Source organism: Pyrenophora tritici-repentis, chromosome 6 (genome assembly GCF_003171515.1).
Source record: "Pyrenophora tritici-repentis strain M4 chromosome 6, whole genome shotgun sequence".
Taxonomy (NCBI): domain Eukaryota; kingdom Fungi; phylum Ascomycota; class Dothideomycetes; order Pleosporales; family Pleosporaceae; genus Pyrenophora; species Pyrenophora tritici-repentis.
The window spans coordinates 286,377-309,836 of NC_089395.1; the positions used below are offsets into that span (position 1 = coordinate 286,377).

The 23,460-nt window shown below is 51.3% G+C and overlaps 9 protein-coding genes across 9 annotated transcripts; 5 read left to right on the forward strand and 4 right to left on the reverse strand.

Annotated features, from left to right (window-relative positions):
- Window positions 1-1,123: 1,123 nt before the first annotated feature.
- Window positions 1,124-4,004, forward strand: PtrM4_113610 (Glyco-trans-2-3 multi-domain protein; the record flags this gene model as incomplete). The annotated part of the gene is made up of 4 exons (XM_001934746.2): window positions 1,124-1,300; window positions 1,356-3,441; window positions 3,495-3,873; window positions 3,929-4,004. 4 exons carry the CDS (start codon window positions 1,124-1,126, stop codon window positions 4,002-4,004), a joined length of 2,718 nt encoding a protein of 905 aa, XP_001934781.1.
- A 1,483-nt stretch (window positions 4,005-5,487) lies between these two features.
- Window positions 5,488-5,619, reverse strand: PtrM4_113620 (uncharacterized protein; the record flags this gene model as incomplete). Its single annotated transcript, XM_066108096.1, has 1 exon — window positions 5,488-5,619. One exon carries the CDS (start codon window positions 5,617-5,619, stop codon window positions 5,488-5,490), a length of 132 nt encoding a protein of 43 aa, XP_065961281.1.
- Window positions 5,620-5,795: 176 nt separating this feature from the next.
- On the reverse strand, window positions 5,796-6,545 carry PtrM4_113630 (uncharacterized protein; the record flags this gene model as incomplete). Its single annotated transcript, XM_001934747.1, has 1 exon — window positions 5,796-6,545. One exon carries the CDS (start codon window positions 6,543-6,545, stop codon window positions 5,796-5,798), a length of 750 nt encoding a protein of 249 aa, XP_001934782.1.
- Window positions 6,546-8,804: 2,259 nt separating this feature from the next.
- On the forward strand, window positions 8,805-9,101 carry PtrM4_113640 (uncharacterized protein; the record flags this gene model as incomplete). Its single annotated transcript, XM_001934748.2, has 1 exon — window positions 8,805-9,101. One exon carries the CDS (start codon window positions 8,805-8,807, stop codon window positions 9,099-9,101), a length of 297 nt encoding a protein of 98 aa, XP_001934783.2.
- A 237-nt stretch (window positions 9,102-9,338) lies between these two features.
- PtrM4_113650 (tRNA-dihydrouridine synthase) lies at window positions 9,339-11,650 on the reverse strand (the record flags this gene model as incomplete). Its single annotated transcript, XM_066108097.1, has 3 exons — window positions 9,339-9,426; window positions 9,481-11,385; window positions 11,433-11,650. 3 exons carry the CDS (start codon window positions 11,648-11,650, stop codon window positions 9,339-9,341), a joined length of 2,211 nt encoding a protein of 736 aa, XP_065961282.1.
- A 393-nt stretch (window positions 11,651-12,043) lies between these two features.
- Window positions 12,044-12,867, forward strand: PtrM4_113660 (endoplasmic reticulum protein; the record flags this gene model as incomplete). Its single annotated transcript, XM_066108098.1, has 5 exons — window positions 12,044-12,064; window positions 12,191-12,325; window positions 12,372-12,472; window positions 12,519-12,584; window positions 12,687-12,867. 5 exons carry the CDS (start codon window positions 12,044-12,046, stop codon window positions 12,865-12,867), a joined length of 504 nt encoding a protein of 167 aa, XP_065961283.1.
- A 511-nt stretch (window positions 12,868-13,378) lies between these two features.
- PtrM4_113670 (GatA, Asp-tRNAAsn-Glu-tRNAGln amidotransferase A subunit and related amidase) lies at window positions 13,379-15,150 on the forward strand (the record flags this gene model as incomplete). The annotated part of the gene is made up of 3 exons (XM_001934751.2): window positions 13,379-13,515; window positions 13,567-14,162; window positions 14,210-15,150. The coding sequence occupies 3 exons, from the start codon at window positions 13,379-13,381 to the stop codon at window positions 15,148-15,150; spliced, it is 1,674 nt and encodes a 557-aa protein (XP_001934786.2).
- A 2,123-nt stretch (window positions 15,151-17,273) lies between these two features.
- Window positions 17,274-17,902, reverse strand: PtrM4_113680 (DUF2205 domain containing protein; the record flags this gene model as incomplete). Its single annotated transcript, XM_001934752.1, has 3 exons — window positions 17,274-17,367; window positions 17,422-17,526; window positions 17,574-17,902. 3 exons carry the CDS (start codon window positions 17,900-17,902, stop codon window positions 17,274-17,276), a joined length of 528 nt encoding a protein of 175 aa, XP_001934787.1.
- Window positions 17,903-21,391: 3,489 nt separating this feature from the next.
- On the forward strand, window positions 21,392-21,764 carry PtrM4_113690 (uncharacterized protein; the record flags this gene model as incomplete). Its single annotated transcript, XM_066108099.1, has 2 exons — window positions 21,392-21,511; window positions 21,567-21,764. The coding sequence occupies 2 exons, from the start codon at window positions 21,392-21,394 to the stop codon at window positions 21,762-21,764; spliced, it is 318 nt and encodes a 105-aa protein (XP_065961284.1).
- Window positions 21,765-23,460: the final 1,696 nt, after the last annotated feature.

Consider the following 23,460-nt stretch of genomic DNA (forward strand, 5'->3'; position numbering starts at 1 on the left):
CGTAAACGTCCAAAAGCAATTCGCATTGCCGCCGTGTACCCTTTTCCGAAAAGTCTGGTGACGGCACGTCGTGTTGTTGTCCCCTCGTAAGGGCCCAAGCGTGACCGTGTCTGCACGACGTCAAGGAACTCCGGTCTCCAGCACTCCAGATGCTTGGGCCGAGGGCTAGGATATAGATTGGATCCACTTTCCAGGCTTTTTCTAATCGCAGCAACGTGGGATGCCGGCAGCACGCTGGCACTGGCACTGGCGCCATGTGAAGCCGAGGAGATCCACAAGCTTGCTGACCTCGCCAAAACGACAAAGTCCTTGTCAGGCCATTTGCGTATCAAGCCAAAACGTCAGGTGTGGCGCTCTCCCATTATAGCAGCGGCTAACTAGTTTCTCCCCCTTGGTCTAGGGACAAGCGCTCGCCATGTCAGGTACCCGACACTCGTTATTGCCGGCTGATTGAAATCTCGTAGTTTCATCGTCTTGTGCCGGCGAAACGAATCCTCGTTGCTCGCTAGTTAGATTATCAGGTTGCCAACATGCAGGCCACAGGCAGGCCCACATGAAAGCCCCCCAAAAAAGGCCCAGAGATCGGGAGAGCGACCGGGGCGTGCGTAGCAAGGATTGACAATACATGTCAGGATGGCTAGGGGCAGATGGCGGCCTGCAATTCCGCCGGTTCTGGATGGTGATGATGTCTGCGAGATAGCGTTTGTGACAGACGCAGTGACCTCTTTCGGGACGTTGGCGTACGAAATCTTGTTGAGCATCGGGCATGCTAGACCAGGGGGGTACCGAATGTTTCGATAGTGTGTAGCATGAGTGTATCTTTGACCTGGTCGCTAAGCAGTGTGGCGGGTCCATGTTCGCGTAGGGCCGTAGCCTGGAGGAATGTGTGTAGACACTACCAGCTGTGCCGCCTTGATAACCTCTCCGTGTCGACCACTTCGTTTTGCTTCCCAGGCTCTTCACTCTTGTGCTCGTGCTGATCTTCACAGGGCTCCTTGCCCATACCTTCGTTTCCGATCCTCGTTCGTGTCTTTTGGTATCCTGCTCGGCATTTCACTATCGCTTAGCACAAACTCCAGTCGATACCCTTACTGCGGCTTGTAATTGTCGCGACATCTCCAAGATGTCTTCCGCTACCCCATCCCACGAGTTCGACATGGACCGGCCATACATTCCATCGAGCCGGCAGTCACTGAGTGGCAGTGTCTCGGACCTCCGCGTACCCCAGACTCCCGGCAGCCGTCCTAGCTTAGCGCGGCCGTTGACCATGAAGATTGACGAAGACTCAAGATACCGTGCCGTAAGTAGTAATCAGCAATCATGTAATCTCCTGGAGTATCATTAACATCTTCTAGATCATCAAGCACCTCTACGCCAAGGCATGCTCCATGCGATGGATGACTTCAGGAGCTCTTGCTCCCGGTTCATGCGAAGGTGTGTTGATCCGAAAGGGTCAAGGAGAGTATGTCACAGAGCCAGTGGCAGCCAACAGCGACCTCCTCTCAGCAGTCAAGAGGATCAACCCTGGTGTCGCACTGACCATGAGCACCGACGGCACCCAAGCCATCTTCGACGTGCTTGAGCCCTTTGAGACGGAGTTGATGTTCCAGAACGGTTCCCAGATTCAGATCTTTGAGTCCATGGCAGAGGTCGCTACCTCATCCACAATCCGCAAATTCCAGTACGCTGCTCTTATCCGCCAGGAACGGCTACTCCTCGTATGGCACGACGACCTTGGTGCCATTCTTTCCCAGGCCATGGAGGTTGAGTCAAGAATCTTGGCCTTGGTTTGGGGTACGGCAAAGAACCCCTTTAGTGGTTTCGACAGCGCGATCCAGTCCAGTGCCAACTCCACTCTTGGCGGCTCCACAGTCGACTTTGTCATCGACAAGAAGGATGATGTCGAGGTCAACGCAGAGGAGGTTGATGGTGACGTTGAGAAGGGTGAAGGACCAAGGGAGTCTCTAGCTCGTCCACTCATCTTCACCAGCTCCATCTTCGTCGGTCTCGCCATGGTTTTGATCATCGTCCTCGTTATTGGTCTCGGTAACAAGGCCATTATCCTCCAGACCATGACCGACCACTTCTACCCTCGCATTGCCCTTGTCCTGACCGAGCCTCTCTGGATTGCACTAGGTCTTTTCTTCGTCGTTGTCGTTCTGGGTAACATCTTCGAAGTCTTTGGTCCCATCACTGGTGTCAAGACCAACAGTCGTTTCCACTCCGCCATCAAGCCCAACCTCGCCCAGGCCCGCGCTCTCGGTTTCGCCCCCTCAACCATTACCATTCAGATGCCCATCTACACCGAGTCTCTGGAAGGTGTCGTCAAGCCCACCGTCGCCTCTCTCCAAGCTGCCATCTCTTACTACGAGTCCCGTGGAGGAACCGCCCGCATCTTCATCAACGACGATGGCATGGCCGTGCGATCGGAAGAAGACAACGCCAAGTTTCTGCAATTCTACGAGAACAACAACATCGGATGGGTATCTCGCCCCAAGCACAACTTTGAAGGTTTCGTCCGCCGCGGAAAGTTCAAGAAGGCCTCCAACATGAACTTTGCTCTCAACATCTCCAACCGCGTCGAGGATGTACTTCAGGGGCTGGTCGACAACCGTTTCGACAAGGGCGATGGCCTCGTTTCCATCTCGGAGGAGGAGGAACTCGCCCTCTACCACGAGGCTCTCGACCAGGTTCTTACTTCTGATCCTCGCGCAAAGGCCGGTGGCAACATTCGTATGGGTGAGATCATCCTCATTGTCGACTCTGACACCATTGTTCCCGAAGACTGCCTCATGTACGGATCCGCCGAGATGTTCCTGTCGCCCGAAGTCGCCATTGTCCAGCACGCCACCGGTGTCATGCAAGTGTCCTGGGATTACTTTGAGAACGGCATTACCTACTTCACCAACCTTGTCTACACTGCCATTCGCTTCTCAGTCGGTAGCGGCGAGGTCGCTCCTTTCGTCGGTCACAATGCTTTCTTGCGATGGCAAGCTGTCCAGTCCGTCGGTAACGCCCCGGAAGAAGATGGCTACGTCTGCTTCTGGTCGGAGAGCCACGTGTCTGAGGATTTCGATATCGCGCTTCGTCTCCAGATCAAGGGTAACATTGTCCGCCTGGCTAGTTACCACGGTCGTGGCTTCAAGGAGGGTGTGTCGCTGTCTATCTTCGACGAATTGGACCGATGGGAGAAGTACGCTTATGGTTGCAACGAGTTGGTCTTCAACCCCATGCGCACGTGGCTCTGGAAGTCTCCCTTCACCAAGCTCTTCCGCACGTTCCTCTTCTCCAATATCCAGTTGTCTTCCAAGATTTCCATTTGCGGATACATCTTCTCGTACTACGCTTTGGGATCTGCTGTTCCCCTCGGTGCCCTCAACTACTTCTTGGTCGGTTGGCTCAACGGTGACCTTGACAAATACTATGTTGAGTCCTGGAAGAGTATGTTAACCTTTTCTATGTGTTTGGAGAATATGTATACTAACATGCTGTAGTTTTCATCGTCTTGCTTATCGTCTTCAACGGCATGTCCAACGTCTGCTTCGCCATCATGCGCTACCGTATCGGTGAGGCCAGTCTGCTTGGTGCTTTCTTCGAGAACCTGAAGTGGATGCCCTTCTTCATGATCTTCTTCGGCGGAGTTTCGTTCCACATCCTCCTCGCCATCCTTGCCCACATGTTCTCCATCGACATGAGCTGGGGAGCCACGGCCAAGGAGAAGGACAATTCCAACTTCTTCGCCGAAATCCCCAAAATCTGGAAGCGCTTCAAGTGGATGTATCTGATCATGATTGCCATGATCGGAGGCATGATTTATCTTGGTTGCTTCGCTCCTCATGGTTGGGAAATCACCGGCCTCACCGCCGTGTTGCCGTAAGTACCACTTTTTGATCCCAAAACTCGAGAACGTCACTAACCCTGCCTATAGTTGGTCTGTCACCGTTATTATGCACTGTCTGTTGCCTATTGTGCTCAACCCATCGTTGACGGTCTTCAACTACTAAGTGTGTTTATGTGTACGGATTTCCTTTTTGTGCTGGATATGTCGCTGCGGCGTTAGAAAATCATGGATCGGGATAAATAGAGCGGGTCATCGCATCATGAAAGGCACCATACCCTTGCCGGCGTTGTTCTCTGTTAGACCTTCATAAGAGGTTAATTTCTAATTTCATATGTGTATATGTTACGAACCTCGGTGTCTGGCGACTACAGTGACTGTTTTACACTGCTACGTCCAGTATGTTATGACACCCGGGTGCCAGCCTGACTATATTTGCCACCCATGTTCCTCGTCAGCCCACACTAAGTCTTGACAAAACGGCATCGCATCCAGTTTTCACGACTTTTCGTTGTCGCATGGTCGTTCAATCGTGTTTCCAGGAAGTTGCTAATACTCGCAGTCTGTGTTGGGTGTGCAACGTGTTTGCGACAGGATCTCGATGGCGACGCTTGGGGCTGGCTGAGATACACCTAAGTAAGACCGCACAACCACTACCGTGCACAGTAGCAAGCCATGGCCAACTCTAAAGCAATCCAGACTCTGTCTCAGCCCTGTGAACGCATCATGTCGCAGTAATTCATTCAGCTCCCCTTGGCGGCGTCCAATAGCGCAACGTATGTATATCACGGCTTGACAATCACAGTATAAGGCTTTGCTGATCGGGCGCTCACCCCGGCATGCGTGTCCCCATGATTAACTTATCGAGATTGGGGGTTTGTTATACAAATTCTGGGGAACGCTGTAGCTGTGGGGTAAGCAGATCTCGTAAGCACGACTGCGTGGGTAGGTAGACTGCCAAGACTAGCGCGCAACAGCTGAAGGTCAGGAGAAACCCTAAATTGATTGGACATGAAAGGCTATTCATATGATTACGTTTTTAATTTGGATGATTCAATTGGACACGTCGCAAAACTGAAAGTAGCAGCAACAAGCAATGTCTATTGTTGCTGGCATAACTATGGTGCTACAAAAATGACGACCACAATAACTCTTCCCATCTCTACCTGGATATCAGAAATTTGACCAGCTTTGTTTAGAACAGAAGATCCAAACCACACTGAACGGGTCATATTCATATTTTCTGACAGAGTACATACTTAGACTTGGGACATTGAAGATGACGACTTGCCAGTAATGTGTCGGATGCGCAAGGCTCCAGTAGCCGTTGTAAAGTTTGTGGTAGGTGATCATTTCGTCGAGGAAAGCTTTCACTTGGTTGCTACAAATCTCGTGATCGAATGGGAGTACATGGTGATTGTTGGGAAGCACAATGTCTTCCTTTACCACTTTCTTCTGATATAGCTTACGAAATCCAACGTGTTTGATACGCGGTAGTTTTCTTAGTTCGGTGAAAACGTCTGTCCATGATCCGTCCATCAGAGCTGTCATCGATGCATGGAATGTTGACAGGGTTGCGGAATGTCTTTCGAGGAATTTGCAGAACTGGCTACCACTTATATACAACAAGCCGCTCAGACAAAGATTGACTAGAAAGGGATAATGCAGTTCTTTGATAAACCAGGAGTACAGGAATTCGTTTTCATCTTCCCACCGAAGGAAGCCGAGATAGCCGAAATTTTGATAAGCGCGAGCTGTGGCAATTTGAAGAACGTCAACATCCTTGGTAACAAAGGCGACTTGCAACGGATCCAGGCCCAGTCGATACTGTCGCTCTTCTGTTTGGTGTGGTGCCAACCACTGCCCAGGCCGGAGCGTTGGGCTATGGATCTCAGCCCTTCTGATGTAGCGTCGAAACTCTGTTAACCCTGCCAGACTTCCCCAACTAGCATTCGTTTCATGATCTTGGAAATTGAGAGACCTGTAGTGCGCGGAGAATTGTCGTAAGTCCCATGAAGTTTGATGTCCCCTCGGAATACATCAGCCATCGTAGTGTGCCTTGCAAGTTGCGAAAGCATTGGGCGAGTATAAGCGCTGCCTCCTCAGTCCTCACAGGGCTATACTCGTCTTCATATTCTTTGGGGTGGGTTGACGGGCGATCAGATACGATATATACCATCTCCATGTATCTGGCAAACCGAGGTTTGCTTGATAAGCTAAGAAAAACAGCGAGTGAGCTTGCCTCGAGGCTGAACCATGTTATAGTCAAAGGAAATAGTCTCGACATGGTGAATTCTGATTTTTCGTAGCTGTTACGGCATGTCCGACGCAGTGATAGGAGGCCAGTACGCTCGGGGTGTGAATTCCAATCCATCGAGTCGCAGACCATGGAGAAGAGATCACCAGGAAGCGCATTTAAACGTTTCGGTCTTCTCTCAGCATTGTTCGGGGTGCTGGGGCACACGACTGTGAGAATAGGAGGTGTGTTTAAATCGATAGCAGAATCGCTCAAGGTGATAGAAACACCGCCTGAATCGATAGCAGACTCGTCCAAGGTGACAGGAACATCAACTGGATCAACAGCAGACTCGTCCACGGTAATGGGAACACCGCCTGAATCAACAACAGGCTCGTCCAAGGCGATAGTAACACCGCCTGAATCAACAGGATGCTCAGCGGAGTCGGCAGGAATGTCGTTTAAGCTCATTCTATATAACGATAGGCTGACAAGTGGATGTAATAGGGTTATGGAGATGTTCGTGATATGAATTGGGTGACGGGATGTTAGAAACAGGAACGAGACAGCAGTGAGCTTCCAAAGGTTGGAAAGTGGGCTGACCAACATAGGAAGGAGTTACTCCGAGAAGCGCACCTGGATGTACATGGTGCCTCGATATATTTGATTGGGCAATGGCGATTTGAAATGTCGTTGTCACTGTGGAAGGGACGAAACACAAGATTCGGTCGTGCTGTATTATCTCTTTCCAGAAAACATAGGTATGAATGGGAATTAGCCATCTAGAGTTGCACATGTGCCTGTAGTTCTCTGATGTCGTTAGAGTCTTGCAGTTGCGTAAATGTCCCAATATAGCATCTGTTGATATTGCTTCTCGTTCATCTTGAACATCAAATGTGCATCAGTAACCGAACAGCAGCATAGTCGCAAAGTAGGGAGGCAGGATGGGTGAAGTAGACCGAGATGCAGCCTTGCGTAGAAGCAAGAACGACTGCACGACCAAACGCGCTAGCAGAGCTCTGACCATCCCTCACTCAACTGCTCAGGTTCGCAAGAAACGCGCCTTCCGCAAACCAGCAATTTCTCCTTCACTGTACCTATCTTAATTTCCCTCTTCTTGCCAAAAATCGCGTACACAAAATGACGAGCATCGACGAGCTCTTCAAGAGCGCAAACGGCACGACGAAGCGCAAATTCGAGAACCCAAAAGAAGCCGACCCAATGCAATCGTACAAGTCGGTAAAACTCAGTACAAACGGTGACGTCAAAGCGCAAGCCTCGGTAGCCGACGAAGACAACGACGACGACGAGGCTGGCCCTTCATTACCGCCGGACTTTGAAGACGATGGGCCAGGCGACGATGACGAGGGACGTTTCTTTGGCGACGGCTTGGACGAGAATGCGCGGGACGCAATGGAATACATAGACGCAAAAGATGGCGATGAAGTCATACAGGACGAAAAATACGATATACCATGGGTGCGCAAGCTGGCGCTCAACTTTGAGAAGAAGGTCAACAAGAATGCGTCGTTGCGCGCAAAGTACGAGGACGACCCTACAAAGTTTATGGACTCAGAGGCCGACTTGGATGAAGGGATAAAGGCGTTGAGTATACTATCAGAACACCCAGAGCTCTACGAGGAGTTCGCGACCAGCACGGCGGCGGCAAAGTTGGTGGAATTACTGGCGCATGAGAACACAGACATTGCGATTGCGGCGATTGAAATGATCTCAGAGCTTACAGATGAGGACGTAGCAGGCGAGCAGGAGCAATGGGATGCGCTAGTTATAGCGTTCATGGAGGCCGACTTACTCAGCCTGCTCATATCCAACTTCTCGCGCTTCGACGAGACGGACGAGGCCGACGCATCTGGTGTCTACAACTCTCTGAGTGTGATTGAGAACCTGCTCTCACAACCCGCAAACACCGACATAATAGGCGGACAGCCCGCCTTGTTAAAATGGCTCCTCGACCGCATCCAAAAACCAGAATCCCCAACATCGCGAAACAAGCAATACGCGTCTGAAATTCTCTCCATCCTCACACAATCCTCGCGCTCGAATCGAAACCACATCGCCGAAGCAAACGGCGTGGAAATCTTCCTTACGAACCTCGCGCCGTACCGCCGAGATGACCCTGAGAAGGACAGCAACGAGGAGGAATACATGGAGAATCTGTTCAATTGTCTTTCGTCCATCACCGAGGAACCGCTAGGCAAAACAAAGTTCCTAGAAGCAGAAGGCGTGGAACTCTGTCTGCTGTTTATACGAGATGGGAAGACGAGTAAGAGTCGCGCACTCAAAGTACTAGACCACGCATGCGGTTACGCAGAAGAAGCAGCACAACCCAACGGCGACAGCAACGCAAAAGGCAAAGCCCCAGCCCAAGAAGAAGCAGAAGCAGAAATAGCAACAAACACCGCCTCAGCAATATGCACCCGCGTCATCGAATCCCGCGGCTTAAAACCCCTCTTCAGCACTTTCTCAAAATCAACCCCCTCCCCCACATCCACATCCACCTCCTCCACACAATCGCACAAAAAACTAGACCCCTCCCTCATCGAACACATCCTCAGCATCCTCTCCTCCCTCCTCCGCTCCTTACCCGGAAACTCCGACGCCCGCTTCCGCCTGCTCGCCAAATTCCTCGAAAAAGACTGCGCGAAGATATATAAACTGGTTCTTTTACGGAGAACCTACGTCGTGCGGCTGGCTGCTTTCGATGCCAAGATGGCGGAGAGGAAAAGGAGGTTGAGCGTGGAGGAGCGAGAAGAGCTGGAGCTGCAGAGTGTGGCGGAGAGGTTGAGTGAGGGGGGGCTTTATTGTTTGGAGAGGATCGATGCTGTGTTGGCGTGGTTGGTGGCCGAGGATGAGGGGGCGAAGAAGGCGGTTGTGGAAGCGTTGGCGGAGAGGGATGAGGGGTTGGGGGATGTTAAGAAGACGTTGCAGGCGCAGCTTGATGGGGTGTTGGAGGTAGAGGGGGCGGAGAGGGAAGTTTTGGAGACGTTGGTGGGGTTTTTGGAGTGAGCATGTATAAGTTGTGTTTTAGCTAAGTTGTCTGGCGATATGCCTGCTGAAGCGACGCTTTTTTCACAAAATGTGTATGTATGTGTATGATTGAGAATACTTGGATACTATGAATATACCTGAGTAGAGGCAATACACTTATATATATGTCTGGCCACTTAATCACTCCATAGACTTTTCCTTCCGCAATGCCATGATACCAGACTCACACTCCTCACTCCCATCCATCCCACCACTCTATCCCTCAGCCTCAAACTCATAAGCATTAGATTTGTGCTTGGGTTCAAACTTGAAGTTCTCATGCGCAGGCCCAAGGAACATTTCACTGTAACACAAGCATTAGCCCTCACTCCCTCACCCCAGTCAAAAAAGTACTCACCTAATCTTAATCCAATCCTTATAATGCTCACTCGCCATCAACGTCTCCAACTCATTCCTGCCCCTAAACCGCGGCGGTCGGTCCTGAATATTCGGCGGCAAATGCTCCAGCAAGCCCACCGGAACATAGCGATGCGCAAAGCTGAGCCACTCAAGTAGGAAACGGCGTGTAGTACCTATACCCATTTCATCCGAGCCCCAAGTCTGCAAGCCGTATTTGGTAAACTTTTCAATGTAGGTGAGGCGTTCAGACGCGGATTTGTCGAGATATTGGCCCTTTTCGATTTCTTCGAACAGCCACGGTTTGATTAGCGCGCCGCGGCCGACCATGACGGTGTCGACGCCTGCGTTGGCGAGGTGGGTGTAGTAGTCTTCGTGCGAGTAGCAGTCGCCGTTGCCGACAAAGTAGACGTGGCCGCCGTTGGCGAGATCGCGGGGGTCGATTTCAGCGGCCGTGTCGGTGGCGGCTGCTTGTTCTTTGCGGAGGCGGGAGATGAGGGCAGAGCATTCGGCAATGTAGGACCAGTCTGCGCTGCGGGAGTAGCGTTGTTGCTTGCTGCGGCCGTGGAGCGTGATGGCTGCGACGCCTGAAGTACCCTTGCCGGATTCGACGGCTTCGTGGCCGCCGAGGACGAGGCGCTTGATGAGCTTTTGGGCAGTGGGGTGGTTGTCTTTTGTGCCCATGCGGATTTTTACCGTGATGGGGACTTCTTTTGAGACGTAGCTCATGCCTCGGAGTATGTGCTCTAGTTTTGCTTCGCTATCGAGGAGGGCGGAGCCACTGCCTTTTTCGCAGACGAGGTTGATGGGGCAGCCGCAGTTTAGGTCGATGGCGCGGAGTTTGGGGCAGTATTCTGTTAGTACTTCTACTGTTTTGGTGGCTAGCCAGGGCTTGTTTGCGGCGATTTGGGCGCCGAACTTGAGGTCCTTGGAATTGTCGTAGCCTTGGACGACGGTGTTCTTTCCGAGGAACTTTGGGGGGCTGATTTCGGACTCGTGGGCCTTCATGAGTGGCCATTCGCCCTTGTCTCCTTGGATCAGTGGCATGCCCATGGCCATTTCACTCCATGTCACTTGGCAGCCGAAGTCGACACAGAGGCGGCGGTAGGGCATGTTTCCCTGTGTAGTGAGAGGAGCGAGCATTGGCGTCTCGGGGCCGTAGTAAAGCCTACGCTTCTCTGAAGGTCTAAAGGGCGCCTCAACATACTCTGCCCTGCGTGCCTCCTTTTCCTCTTTCAGAATCTCCGTATCCATCTGAGCCGCATCGAACATTTCTCGTTCGTTGCGTGCATTGGTCTCAATCCATTCCAGGTACTGGTCAGACCGTGGAGTGCCAATCTTTCTTCTAGACAACCCAATCTTGATGTCCTTGGATACAACGTTGACAACTTCGGCTTCCGCCTCGTCATCAAGCCCAGATAACTTGGCCTTGCGCTCGGCGTCTTCTTTCAGAACCAGCTCTTGCCTGCCGTCCTCCGTAGTGCGCTCTTCGGAGTGGCTGCCTACGAATCGACACTTCCAGCCAAAGTGGCAGAAGCCTTTGACGCTGTAGACGGGGCATTGGCCGTTGAGAGTCGTCAGATCTGCCCGTCGGCCTTCCTTTAGATACCTGCGGAGATCGTGTTCAAACTTGCACTTTTCGCCAAATGGGCACTCTTTTGGCGAGAATTCATTGTACACTGCGCGAGTGCCACAGAGAGGTATCTTGTCTCGCGAGGTTCCAAAGGTGCGACTCGTGTTTTGACCTTTCTGCTTCTTCTCTTTCTTGTTCTTGCCCTTCCTTGGGCCATCGCGAGCATCGGTCTTGGGCAAACCCTCACTCTTGTGCTCAGCGTCGGCAGCCTCGGCTGCATCGTCGTCCACTCCTGCATCTTTTGGCTTGTTGTCGTTTCGATGGATCAGAAATCTGGTGGTCTTAGCACGTGAGATACTTCATGTGGTGGTTGTGCGCACTCTGCCTTGATAGGCGCAACACCTTTCACTCTCTTGACACCACTATCAGCACCATCGCGGTCTTGACTGTTAGTTCTTGTCCTCTTCTGGCTTAACGGCGCATCGTTTTTCACATCAACCATAACATCGCCTCCATTGCTGCTATTAGAGTCGGCTGCGACAGCACCCTCTGGAACAGAGTGGCCGTGCTCCACGGTTGTCCCTTGTTCTGCTGTCATCTTCTGCAGCGCAATCAGGCCAGTAATGCGATATGTGTTTGCTGGCGTGACGCTCAATGAAGAAAAAGCACCGTCTCAAAATGTTGGTGCAAATGCAGCTAGAAGAGGCTAGACCGGCGATAGCAGGCGCTAAGACGTAGCAGGTAGCTAGACAGGCTGCAAAGCTGTGACGTAGAGCTTCAGCCTTCACTACAACCGGGCACTTACGGCTCTCCCACTCTCGTGTCAAATACTCGCGCTGTCCTTCCTCGCCTTTTCCACCATCATCACCTCTTTTTGCGTACCGCACTCGCCGCAGACCAGCTCATCTCTCAGTCCCCCGCTGACGCTGCACAACCCCACTCCCACACAAACATCGGCTCACGTCGTGTGAATATCTCCACGTAGCCCATCATGACGCTCTACTACAGTCTGGTAAGCCCCTCTTTGTACAATCACGTTTGAGTTGCACAAGATGAAAACATCTGCGCTCAATGCTATTTTGCTCTCTCACACCATACTTCCCAATTCACGACATGGCCTTACTAACTATACTGACAGGTGTTCCTCCTCTTGGTGACGGAGATGCTCATCTTCTGCGCTCTCATCGTCCCTCTACCCTTCACATGGCGCCGAAAGCTCTTCACCTTCATATCGGAGAGCCCCATAATAGCGAAGTTACAATATGGCATGAAGGTATGGCAACATTGCATTAGGCAGTGGCCAATTCTGACCTTGTTAGATTACATTCATCTTCATCCTGATCCTGTTCATTGACAGTGTCAACCGCGTCTACCGCGTACAAATCGAGCTCTCTGGCTCCGATGACCAGGGCCGCTCAGGGTAAGACAAACCCCCACATTACCAATTCTAAGCTGACAACAAACAGTGTTGCTGCTGGTGGCATTGAACGCATGGAAGTCCAGGCTCGCAAGTTCTACTCGCAACGCAACATGTACCTCTGCGGTTTCACCCTCTTCCTCTCCCTCATCCTCAACCGCACCTACGTCATGATCCTCGATGTCCTCCGTCTCGAGGAGGAGGTCAAGGGCCTCAGGGGTGATCCCGCTGGCAAGAAGGGCAAGTCTGCAAAGGATATCGGTGCTCCCGGCGAGGTTGCCGATCTCAGGAAGGAGCTCGAGGCAAAGGACCGCGACATGGCCAACTTGAAGAAGCAGGTCGAGAACATGCAGAAGGAGTACAACCGTATGGGCGATGAGGTTGCTGGAAAGCAGTAGATGAGGACTAGCTTCAAGCTGAGGCGTGACCACAAGGGCATATCATGGGATGGGTGTAGCAATATCGGCTTTCCCATGCTAGGATGGGTGATTAGTGGACACTGGGATTGTATGGTTTACACTGGAAAAGCATTTTGATATTGTGTTGAAAGACAAGTAATTGTGTTGTCGTTGGCTGAAATGGTATGGCGGAGTGGATACGAGAACAGCGAGCATAGGCGTTGGTATGATTTGCGCAGTAGTCAAGTAGCAATTAAAGGTGGAATATCTTCGAACCCCGTTCATAGCTCGGCTCCTCGGAAAGCTTGGTAAAGGCCGGCACCGAAAGTCGTGTACCGCAATGACGCCGCCTCGCGATAGTAAACGTCACATGAAGCCGATGTAGTCTCCTGTTAATATTGTGAAAGTTTAAATGTGGCGGCATAAAAGACTAGACTGAGTAGATAGAAATCAACAACTTCATTCCATTCCTCAACAACACTGGTCATTGGTTTTGAGTTAGGCAGCCAAGATGTCGGATATGCAACCGCCCAATTCAGGCTTCATCAACTACCCAGCACCCAAGGCTTACGACATACCCTTCAAAGCCCCGCCACCAGGAAACAATCCCGTGCTCAAGGGACCGCTGCTGCAACATCTTTCCACTCTGTGAGCTCTGGTACCTGGTGAATATGTCATCGTGATAGCTAACAAGCACAGCGTCGCAGCCGTCCCTTTTCTGCAGTCGTACTTGTGGAGCAATGCCGGCTTCGCCTCACTGCGCAATCTCAGGGAAATCGACGGCGTCGACATCCGCTACGATCCTACCGTGATTCCGCTTGCCCAGCCCAACGACGCAGCTCCCGCAAACTACACAGATGCATCCAACCTACGCGCACCACCCGATAGTGGTACAAATGGTCGATTTTACTCGATTAAAGACTTCCACGACGCCTACTTGAGCGGCACACTTAGACCCACCGATGTCGTAGAGCATCTGTTGCCCCTCATCCGCAGAGATGTGCCGCAACGGACGCCGTACTCGACGGCCTTTATGGACACCAAGGTGGACCTTGTAAGAGCGGCAGCGGCAGCATCGACACAGCGGTATAAGGAGGGACAGCCACTGGGTGTGCTGGATGGCGTGCCATTTGGTGTCAAGGACGACGTGCAGGTCAAGGGATACAAGCGCTATATCGGCGCCAGACACGACGTTAGCAATGGCGGCGCGGGAGAGACGAGCTTCTGTGCCAGGGCGCTGGAGAAAGAAGGTGCCATCTTGGTGGGAACGCTGACGATGCATGAATTGGGCATGGGTGAGTTATGAATATATCTACATCCCGATATGAACTGACAACCTCAGATACAACCAACAACAACCCCATCTGGGGCACACCAGTAAACCCCTACAACTCATGCTACTACACGGGTGGTTCCTCCGGCGGACCCGCATCCGCCGTTTCCCACGGCCTCATCCCGTTTGCCATCGGTTCAGACGGCGGAGGTTCGATTCGTCTGCCCGCCAACTACTGCGGCATCTACGGCCTCAAGCACAGTCACTCGCGCGTCTCAATGGCCCCAATGGCCGACACCACCTCGTCTGTCACCACCCACGGACCCCTCGCAGCCAACATGTCCGACCTCGCCATCTCATACCGCGTTCTCGCCCAACCCGACCCCTCCGTCTTCCCCTCATCGCACTTCCGCGCGCCCAACCCACACGCCTCCGCCAATCGCCCCAAAGTCCTCGGGATATACAAACCCTGGCTCGACCGCGCCGACGCACCCGTCCAAGAAGCCATCTACACCGCCCTACGCTACTTTGAAAAACATCTCGGATACGAAGTAGTAGACATCACAATCCCACTCACCACAGACGGCCAACTCGCCCACGCCATGACCATCATGGCAGAGGGGGCTACAAGCTACAAACACAGCGTCTACGACCTCTCTGCCCCGAACCGCATCCTCCTCTCCGTCGGCCGCCAAACTCCCGCTAGCGACTTTGTCCTCGCTCAACGCGTTCGCAACCTCCTGATGCAACATCTCGCTCACTTGTTTCGGAAACACCCCGGTCTCGTCATCGTTACGCCTACGACGCCGAATGCGGGCTGGCCGATTGATCCTAGGGATCTTAGTCATGGGGTTAGTGATGCTAATATGCAGTTGCGCAATATGGAGTATGTTTGGTTGGCGAATTTTACGGGTGTGCCTTGTATACAGTTTCCGGTGGGTTTTGTGAAGGGTATTAAAGGGGAGGGTAGGGTGCCGGTGGGATTGTGTGGGCTTGGGAGTGGGGGGTGAGGAGGGGTTGGTGGGGTTTGGGTTTGATGGGGAGGTGTTTTTACATGAGGGGGTTGAGGGGGGAGGGTTATGCCGGGGGGGTGGGTGGATGTTTTGGGTGTGAAGACGGAGGCGTAGTTGTTTGTTTTGTTCGGACGGCCGTTTGGACAGTTTGAGTTTGACAGTGACTGTGACAGTGACAAGTTTGGACTTGCACGGATACTGGTGCCGGGCAGAAGAAACATGTTGACGCCACACGGACGAAGCAAAAGAAGAAAATATGAAAGAAAAAAATCCGCAGCGGTGAAACGGCGCCACGTGGTTGATAATTGCATTTTTTTAACACAGACTTGCTTGACTTGTGAGCTTAGCCTGTAACTTTCAAGATTTGGTAGAAAACTGGTTTGAGATTGAGTGAGATTATGTGTGGGTATTTTTACTGCGTGACTGCGTGACTACATACATGACTGCTTCACTTATGCACTCCTTCCTTCTCTGTCGCATGCTAAGCTTTTGTGGGGGTGCTTGATGTTAGAATGGGAAAGGGGAAGGGGAAAGGGGAAAGAACGATGAAAGGAGAAATCGGGGTGGATAAGGAGAGGGTTGGGAAAGAAAGGAGAGAGAGTTGGAATGGTTAATTAAACGTGGATGTAAACTTCAAACTTAAACTTAAACTTAAATGTAAAGGGGGATAGAGTTTCATACTAACCAACCAGCGAGTGTGTGTGTGTAGCTAATAGGGTGCGTAGTATAGTATAGTATAACAACGATAAACAGACGACGACGTTGTTAATCAAGAACTTTTGGTAGTAATAGTGATTTGGATGCATAGTTGATTAAAACTTTTAGTAAACAGTAAACACAGGTTAACTATGCATCAAAACATTTAACTAGTAAACAGCATCAACGTTACATAATATAGTACCACCCAAACACTTTTCTAGTATGGATACAACAACAGTATTTGCGGGTTAATCAGACTTGTGATGGTACAATGCTTGGGGGTTAATCCGATTCAAATTCATGCTTTGCAAGTTCGCAAGTCACAAGTCGCAAGTCGCAAGTCGCAAGTCGCAGATTGTGATACAAGAGCAATGCAAAAACACCAAATTCAAAACTCAAAAAACCCTCAATCATCAATATTCTTCTTCTTCTTTCAGCTGCTGCATCTGCATCCTTGGTATAGAGAAAAATCTCGTCGAATTGAATTTCGAACCAAACCAAACCAAACATATCAATCGATCAAAAGATAGGGGACGTCATAATCCCCCCCCGTCCCCTCCCCAGTCCAGTCAGTTTCCAGTTTCTCTCTCTCTCACACACAAAAAAGTAAAACTCCTTCAAAAAAAAACCCCTCATTTACGCCAATTGGGTTCTGTCATCCATAACAGACACTCTTTCTTTCTTTCTTTCTCAGTCTCTCTCGATTGGAAACAACGACGCAAGATAGGCAAGGCAAAACCGCAACTTTGATGAATAAATTTGAGAGCCCATTGTTGGTGTGGTATAATATCGCAAAAATGTGGTAGAGGCAGGCATAGCAAACACACAAACAAAAAAGCTGCGATATAGAATGAAGCCAGCCCTCCCACGCGCACTTTGTAAAACGTAAACACAAACCCTAGCCTAAGTGGGAGAAAACCTCCCCAGATAAAAAGATGCCATTTGATTTGTTCGTCAAAAGCTAAAAAAAAGAAATTGTGGTTTGGGTATGGGGTGGTGGTGGTGGTGGTGTGTGCTTGTTGTAGCAGCAAGCTGTTGTCGATGTGGTGGAGAGAGAATGCTGAATTGCACATGTTTGTTGATGGTGAGAGAGCAAAGAAACGAAACGAAAAGAAAGAAAAGACGAAAAAACGCCGGAATTTGCCCCAGTTCCTGTGCCGCTATGCAGAAGATGCTCGTAAACGCGGTTAATGTGATGTTTGTGTCGTGTGCGCGAAAGGTAAGGATAGATGAAGGTGGTGGTGGTGGTGGTGGTAGTAGCGATGGCCCAGTCAATAAGTGAGACAAAAGACCATCATGATGGCGTGGTAGTGCGGATTCGAAAGGCGCGTAGCGTCCATGATGCGTCGGGGGTTGGGAACAAGGCCGACGTGGTGTAAGCTGACGGTGCTCATCAGGTGAGCGAGTGGGCGCTCTGATTGTTATTTGATGCTTCGGCCCTTGCCCTTGACCTTTGAAGCTTTGCCGGCACCGGCCGACGTCAACTTGCTTGTTTGCATCAGCTCGCCAATATATCTGGGCAAAGTCAGCAAGTGCAACGGCGACAAGGAACACTAAAGGAACACATACGATTGTAGGAATTTGTTGCCGCCCTCGAGCTTTTCGTGCTCCGTCTTGACCACTTCGACGCGATCGACAATTTCCATGAGGCTGGCTTGGAGGGCTTTGGCTTGTCTGGCGGAGGGGTTAGCTTGATTGGATGGGTGTGGGGGGAGGCCTACTCTATCAAGGCTTGCCGAGCATCCTGGCCCATCTTCTCGATTTCTTCGCTACTTCGGCGAGGGCTCATGGTGCGGGCGTCGCCGTCGTCGTACTCCTCCTCTTCCTCCTTCATCTCGACGTTGGGGCTGTCGCGGGGTATTATGATGGTGCCGCTCGATTTTCGGCTCCCTAGACGGGGCCGCTGCAGTGTGGGGTCGGTCTTCATGTCCTGTTCGCTGACGGACGAGGTTGACGACGAGGTTGACATGTCGTCGGAGTTGTAGTTGGGATGGCCGTCGTCTTGGGTTGAAGTAGGCGGGTACTCGTTGACGGAAATGTGCGGGTTCATTGCAAGAGACAGTATAGTGCGGCTCTGAGGGAGTAGGTCTGAGAATGGAGCCAGGTGGGCGAGCGTCGGCAAGAGTATGCCGTGGGTGGGTTTAGGCCAAGACCAAGGCACACGGATGAAGGATGCTAGAAGGGTGGGCCCCTGGGATGCGCTAACCAGATGATGCTTCAGGGTCTTCCGAGACGAGAATCCCTGCTGGTGGTAGCGTGGAATGTGTGGGAGAAGGTTGGGCGTGCAGCGAAGACGGCCGGGGTGGCGGCGGCGAAATGCTCAGTTGCGAAGGTGCTATGACTACAAGGCACGTATAATCGAAGGCCGAAGAGACTGACTTGTGCGCCCTTGTTGCGTGATGCAGCCGATTGTCAGTCTCGACGGGTTTGCGCTGGCTTGATCGGCAGGGTGATGAAGCGGTCAATTAGCGTATTAGCGTACGAGGTGGCCGAACTGTGTCCACGAACAATAACGTGGTAGTGAGGTGGTGGTGCAGAGTGGAGAGGGAAGTGGACTGGGACAGTGAGAGAAACAGTGGACCGGGGCGATGTTGTGATTTTGATTTTTCTGCCTGGGGGAGTAATAGATGACCGTGGCCGTGACGGTGACTATGCTGCCGCTGATTACTGCACACTCGACGCGGCGGCCGAGTGTGGCATGACGTCGTCCGCGCGGTGCGAGACATGGGCGTGATGATCAATGCCCCATTCATCCATGTCCCACCAATGCACACAACACGCACGGAGACTGCTGCTGGGTGCGGGCGGCTGACATCATTTCTCACTTGCCGCTGTTCCGTCACGCGCCATAGTTGTAGCATCAGTACGAACTGCGAAGACTGGCGACGACTTATTTTCTATAGTATACATTCGTGGTGGTGGTGGTGGTGGTGGTGGTGGTGGTGAGTGTAGTAACATCAGATGCAAAAATAAACTGCCTCGCACATGACATGTCCAATCATGTCCATGATATCAAACCAATCATGCCCCGTCGGCGCCCAACTACGAGAGCAGAGAGTGGGCCTTTGTGTTCACGCGCACATGTGTCCTCGCTGATCCTTCTTTGTTTGCAACCCAGAGCCGTTTCGTCCAGCATGAGCAGGCAAACCAAATCGATACAAGATCGGCTAAGAGGACCCTGCGGCGGCGTTGGCCTGCCACTTTCGCAACCATGGCATTCCACTTTGCCGTTGCGGCCAGTAAGTACGAGTACCCGCTGCCACCCTCTGCCTGCAGCCATGCCGTCGTGTGGACGGGGGGGGGCGCCCGTCTGCTACTGTATGTACAGTCCACTCCTATCTTTCTGCCAACTGTCAACGGCCGCGCATTTGCGGCGCATCAACCGCCGCACTGCAAGTGCAAGGCTGCTTGTCCCATGTCGACCAAGTTTGATCATCCCCCCCTGGTCTCTGACTGACCCCTCGCCCGTCTCCTTCTCTTTATTCGACAAGCCAAGACCATGTCCTGTGCCCTGGCCACTCGATGGGACATATCCCGCCTCCGCCGCATCTGGTAGCATGGTAGTGGTAGTGGTAGTGGTAGCAGCACTCGAGCACTGGCTCCCAAGCCTCCTCATAGTTTGGGAAACGGCGATCGCCACAATCAATGACGTACAGCCCGCGACCTCACTGGCTTACCCGCGCCCAGTTATCAATACGTCGTTTCAGCCTGTACTGCTCCACCACGCCGGTGCGATCCGCATCTCGCCAAGCCCCCTTGGAGGTGTTGGAGAAGACGCAACCCAACGCTCAATAGGTCACCGCTGTTCTGTCCGCCGACGATCCCTCGGGAATACGGCTCTTAGGGGAATAGAAGCAGCAATGAACATGTTTTCTTATGAGAGTATACACGCGGCAACATCCGGTCCGCTGCTTGGTCCAAATTCGGTCCGCCGTCGTTGCGTCGACAATGCGCCTGCACCACGACGCGTCCGCGCCTGCCTCGCCAGCGTAACACGTTTGTATTGACCCGACGATCAATACGGGGTCGTACTCAAGAGAGAGCCTCTGACTGCAGGGAGGGCACATCAAAAATGAATACGCGAGTCCCAGAGATCTGTGGGAATGCTTAGCCCACGCAGTACGGATGCTCGGTTCCCGTAAAAGGAGAATTGTGCATCAACCAGCGCGTAGATCCCACTCACTCCCCATGCCCCGACGCCCTTCCCACTCCCGCCCCTACCCCTCCACTAAGCTTCCTCTCGTATTCCCTTCATTATGCCATCATCACGTCTTATTTTGCTAATTTTTTTTCCCAAACTCTGACCGCATGGCTCACCGGCCCCCGTTGCATCATCGATGCTCCTGCGCAGTTTCCACTTTTTGTTCTTCGGTGCTTCTCCAAGAAGCTGGTACCTGAATCATGTTTCTGCCAGTATCAAGGTCCCACCTGGGACACGTAACCAGCCGGATTGACATCGGCCCGACCACCTCATGGCCAAAATTCTGCACCTCAGCAGCGTCCAAAGTGACACTTCATGACAGCTACAGTATTCCGTTATTGAATATTTCCACATCTGGTATTCGCATACTTTTCAAACAAGGCTGGATTTGCCGTTGTTGCGCCGGAGTCCTAGCACCTTGTCGACGTCCTGGGTCAACGTCCGGTAGGGGTAGGGCTGCACTCAACGGCCGCCCTTCGGAGAGTCCCGCTCCGTGTGTTGCAACTAAGGCGCCGTCGTCGTTGACCTGTCGCACTTTGGAGAGCTGTCATCCATGACGACTAGTCGTCAGTACAGCTGACCGCACGCTACGTAGTTCATCAGCGCTTACTTTAGTCTTGTAAGCATTCGACTTGGCCGTTCTGCCTATATTTCACTGTATTGCTTTCATCGAAGCGACAATAAGCTTCATAGCTTGCCTGCTCATGTCAAGACGGCTTTTATCGAGTCGTTCTGATCTCTACTGTCACCTGCACAGGTCATGGCTAGGTCCTTAAGTAGGAGCCAAAGCCTGCCTCGCTAGCTTTGCTGGCACCTACCAGAGGTTTGCTCTTGTATGTCACTCCATTGCTTTTATCGAGGCGACTATAAGAATCATCATAGCTTGCGCACTCAACAAGAAGGGTTTTGTCTATGTGTCCAGGTCTACTATCACTTGCACAGGTCATGGTCAGGTCCTCAACCTATAAGCTAAAACCTATCTCACTGCCTTTGCCGGCACACCTACTAGAACTGCTCTCTTGTATGTCACTGCACTGCTTCTATCGAGGCATCTAGGGCTCTATCTCACCTATACAGATCTTGGCCAAGTCTTCAACCTACAAGCCCTAGCCTGCCTCACTACATTTGCCGGCACACCTACTAGAGATGTTTTCTTCTGCGCCTGTATACTGCCGTCTGCGTAAAACTCAGTCAGTTGTTGAGAAGCTTTTGAATTATATAAATTTGACCATGGCTGTGAACTTTATCTTGATCGTCCAACTTCCCAAACACAATCAGCACTACACATCCTACACGCAAATCATACACACGTCCCCACACGCAAATCTCCTCATCAACATGAAAGACTTGGGATACCTCGTCCTTCTCGTGGCTGCGACAGTCACCACAGCCGCGCCCCTCACATCCTCTCCCCAAGACACATCACCATCTCTCAACCACCTAGAAGCCAGAAGAAAGGTAGATTAGTCCTTTTGTGTGTAATCGACAACATCTAATTTTTTTTCCCCAATAGAAAAAGTATTGCTGGGATGGCGGTATAGCGTGTTACTACGAGAATGGCCAGTGTTTCTGGCACGAGTGCACGTGGTGTACGTGTCAGCCGCAAATAGAAGATATCATTGGTGGTAATCTGGCTGTCAATCGTGAACGTCGTGATTGTCAGCACTCGGATGATAGGGATCTTGGATGTCAAATTGTCGTGTACGATTGATTGGGGTGGATTGGCGGATTGGCTGTGCTTATGGGGGTGGGAAAAGTTTGATAACTATCTATAACTATTGTGTTTGAATTTATGTCTATTTGCTTTTTTTACTGTCCATCAGACACCAGCCAACCGCAATCCAATGTCATGGAAACCTCCGGGTCAACCATGTTATCCAAGTATACCGCAATCATCAACTTGGGCGAAAATCAAGCTTTCTTACTGTCATCTATACCCAATAGAGCGTACATGTGAAACAAGTCAGCTATACGAAGGTGGCTCGTGTTGTTGCCAAGATCTTACCCCAAGACATGATTGAGTCTTTGCAATCAGCTCTAGTGGAAAGCGTCTGGGTCCTATTGGGAATCGAATGGAAGTTCAACTCGTTTTCAATAATGTCCATGGTAGATCTAAGCGTGTGCCAGGACACGGCATCTTGGTATGCCTCCTTTCTTTACGCTCGCAGCAAGCCATGTTGGAAAACCTTATCCCGCTCTTACCGCACAGTAGGAAGGTATATAAAGGACTACTGTGCGTTACTCAATCGGAGTGATACTCCAATCTCCAGCTGAAGTTCTCACACACAATCGTTCTGTTCGCATTTACGAAACAGACTACGTTCTTGGTCTACCTAAATCTACAACAACAACAACAACTACACAACATACCCCTTCTCCAACAAGCCCAACATGAAGCTCTGATGAAGGTGGAGAAACGTGCGTGAACTTGTTGTATTGGAGCTACGGGAGGAGTGAGAATATCTATGGTGCGCGCACGGAGCAGCTGACTAATCAGTGTCTGGCCAATCAGAGCACGGGAAGCCTGATTCACCGTGAATACTAGTGAAGGCTCTTACCGCGTCTCGACAAGCTCGCCATCATCTCTACCGTCATTCTTGGAGCTGTCCCCGCACTCGCAGGCACGAAATGGTGGTGTGAATGGCCAGACTCTGGAGTGGTAGAAAGAGGATGCCATCATTACAACCTTCGCCGTGTAAGACATGTGTCCCAACAGATACATGACCCATGTCAAACTAATGCTTTTATTCTAGGTTGCCAAAGGAACCTGTTGTGTATCCACCAAAGCTGACGAAGCAAACATGAGGATAATCTGTAAGGAGGCTGACGGCAAGCCTAACAAGGGTGGAACTTGCTAGAGAGTGGACAGGAATAACTAGCCGTGGCAGAGGGCGAGCGGAAGATGGATTGAGGTTGAGGTTCGGGTTCACGGTATATAGGGAATGGGGATATCATCTCTTTCAATAACTCTGGCTTTCCAATCTCGCAGTCTGTGTCAGCCCTAGTGAAGCTTACTTTGTAGATTCTCTTGGTAGTACAACGTACAAAGCAGAAAGAAGAACCCAATTCTAGTTTAATGATAATTACCGTCGATCTAGACACCCAAGTCACAGTGTCTCGCACTACTTACTACTTTCGTCCACCCCGTGTTGGTAATTCCACGTATGTTGGGAATTTTATCCCGCTCTTACCTAATCGTGACAAGGTATATAAAGAGTGGCACGCTAATCCAGTAGAAGTTCACACACGCCATTCTATTCGCATTTACGAAATAAACTACCTTCTTTGGTCTAAATCTACAAAATAACAACAATGATAATAACGCAATATACCTCTTCTTTAACAAGCTAAATACGAAGCTCACTCTCGTCATCTCTACTGTCTTTCTTGGGGCTGTCCCCGCACTC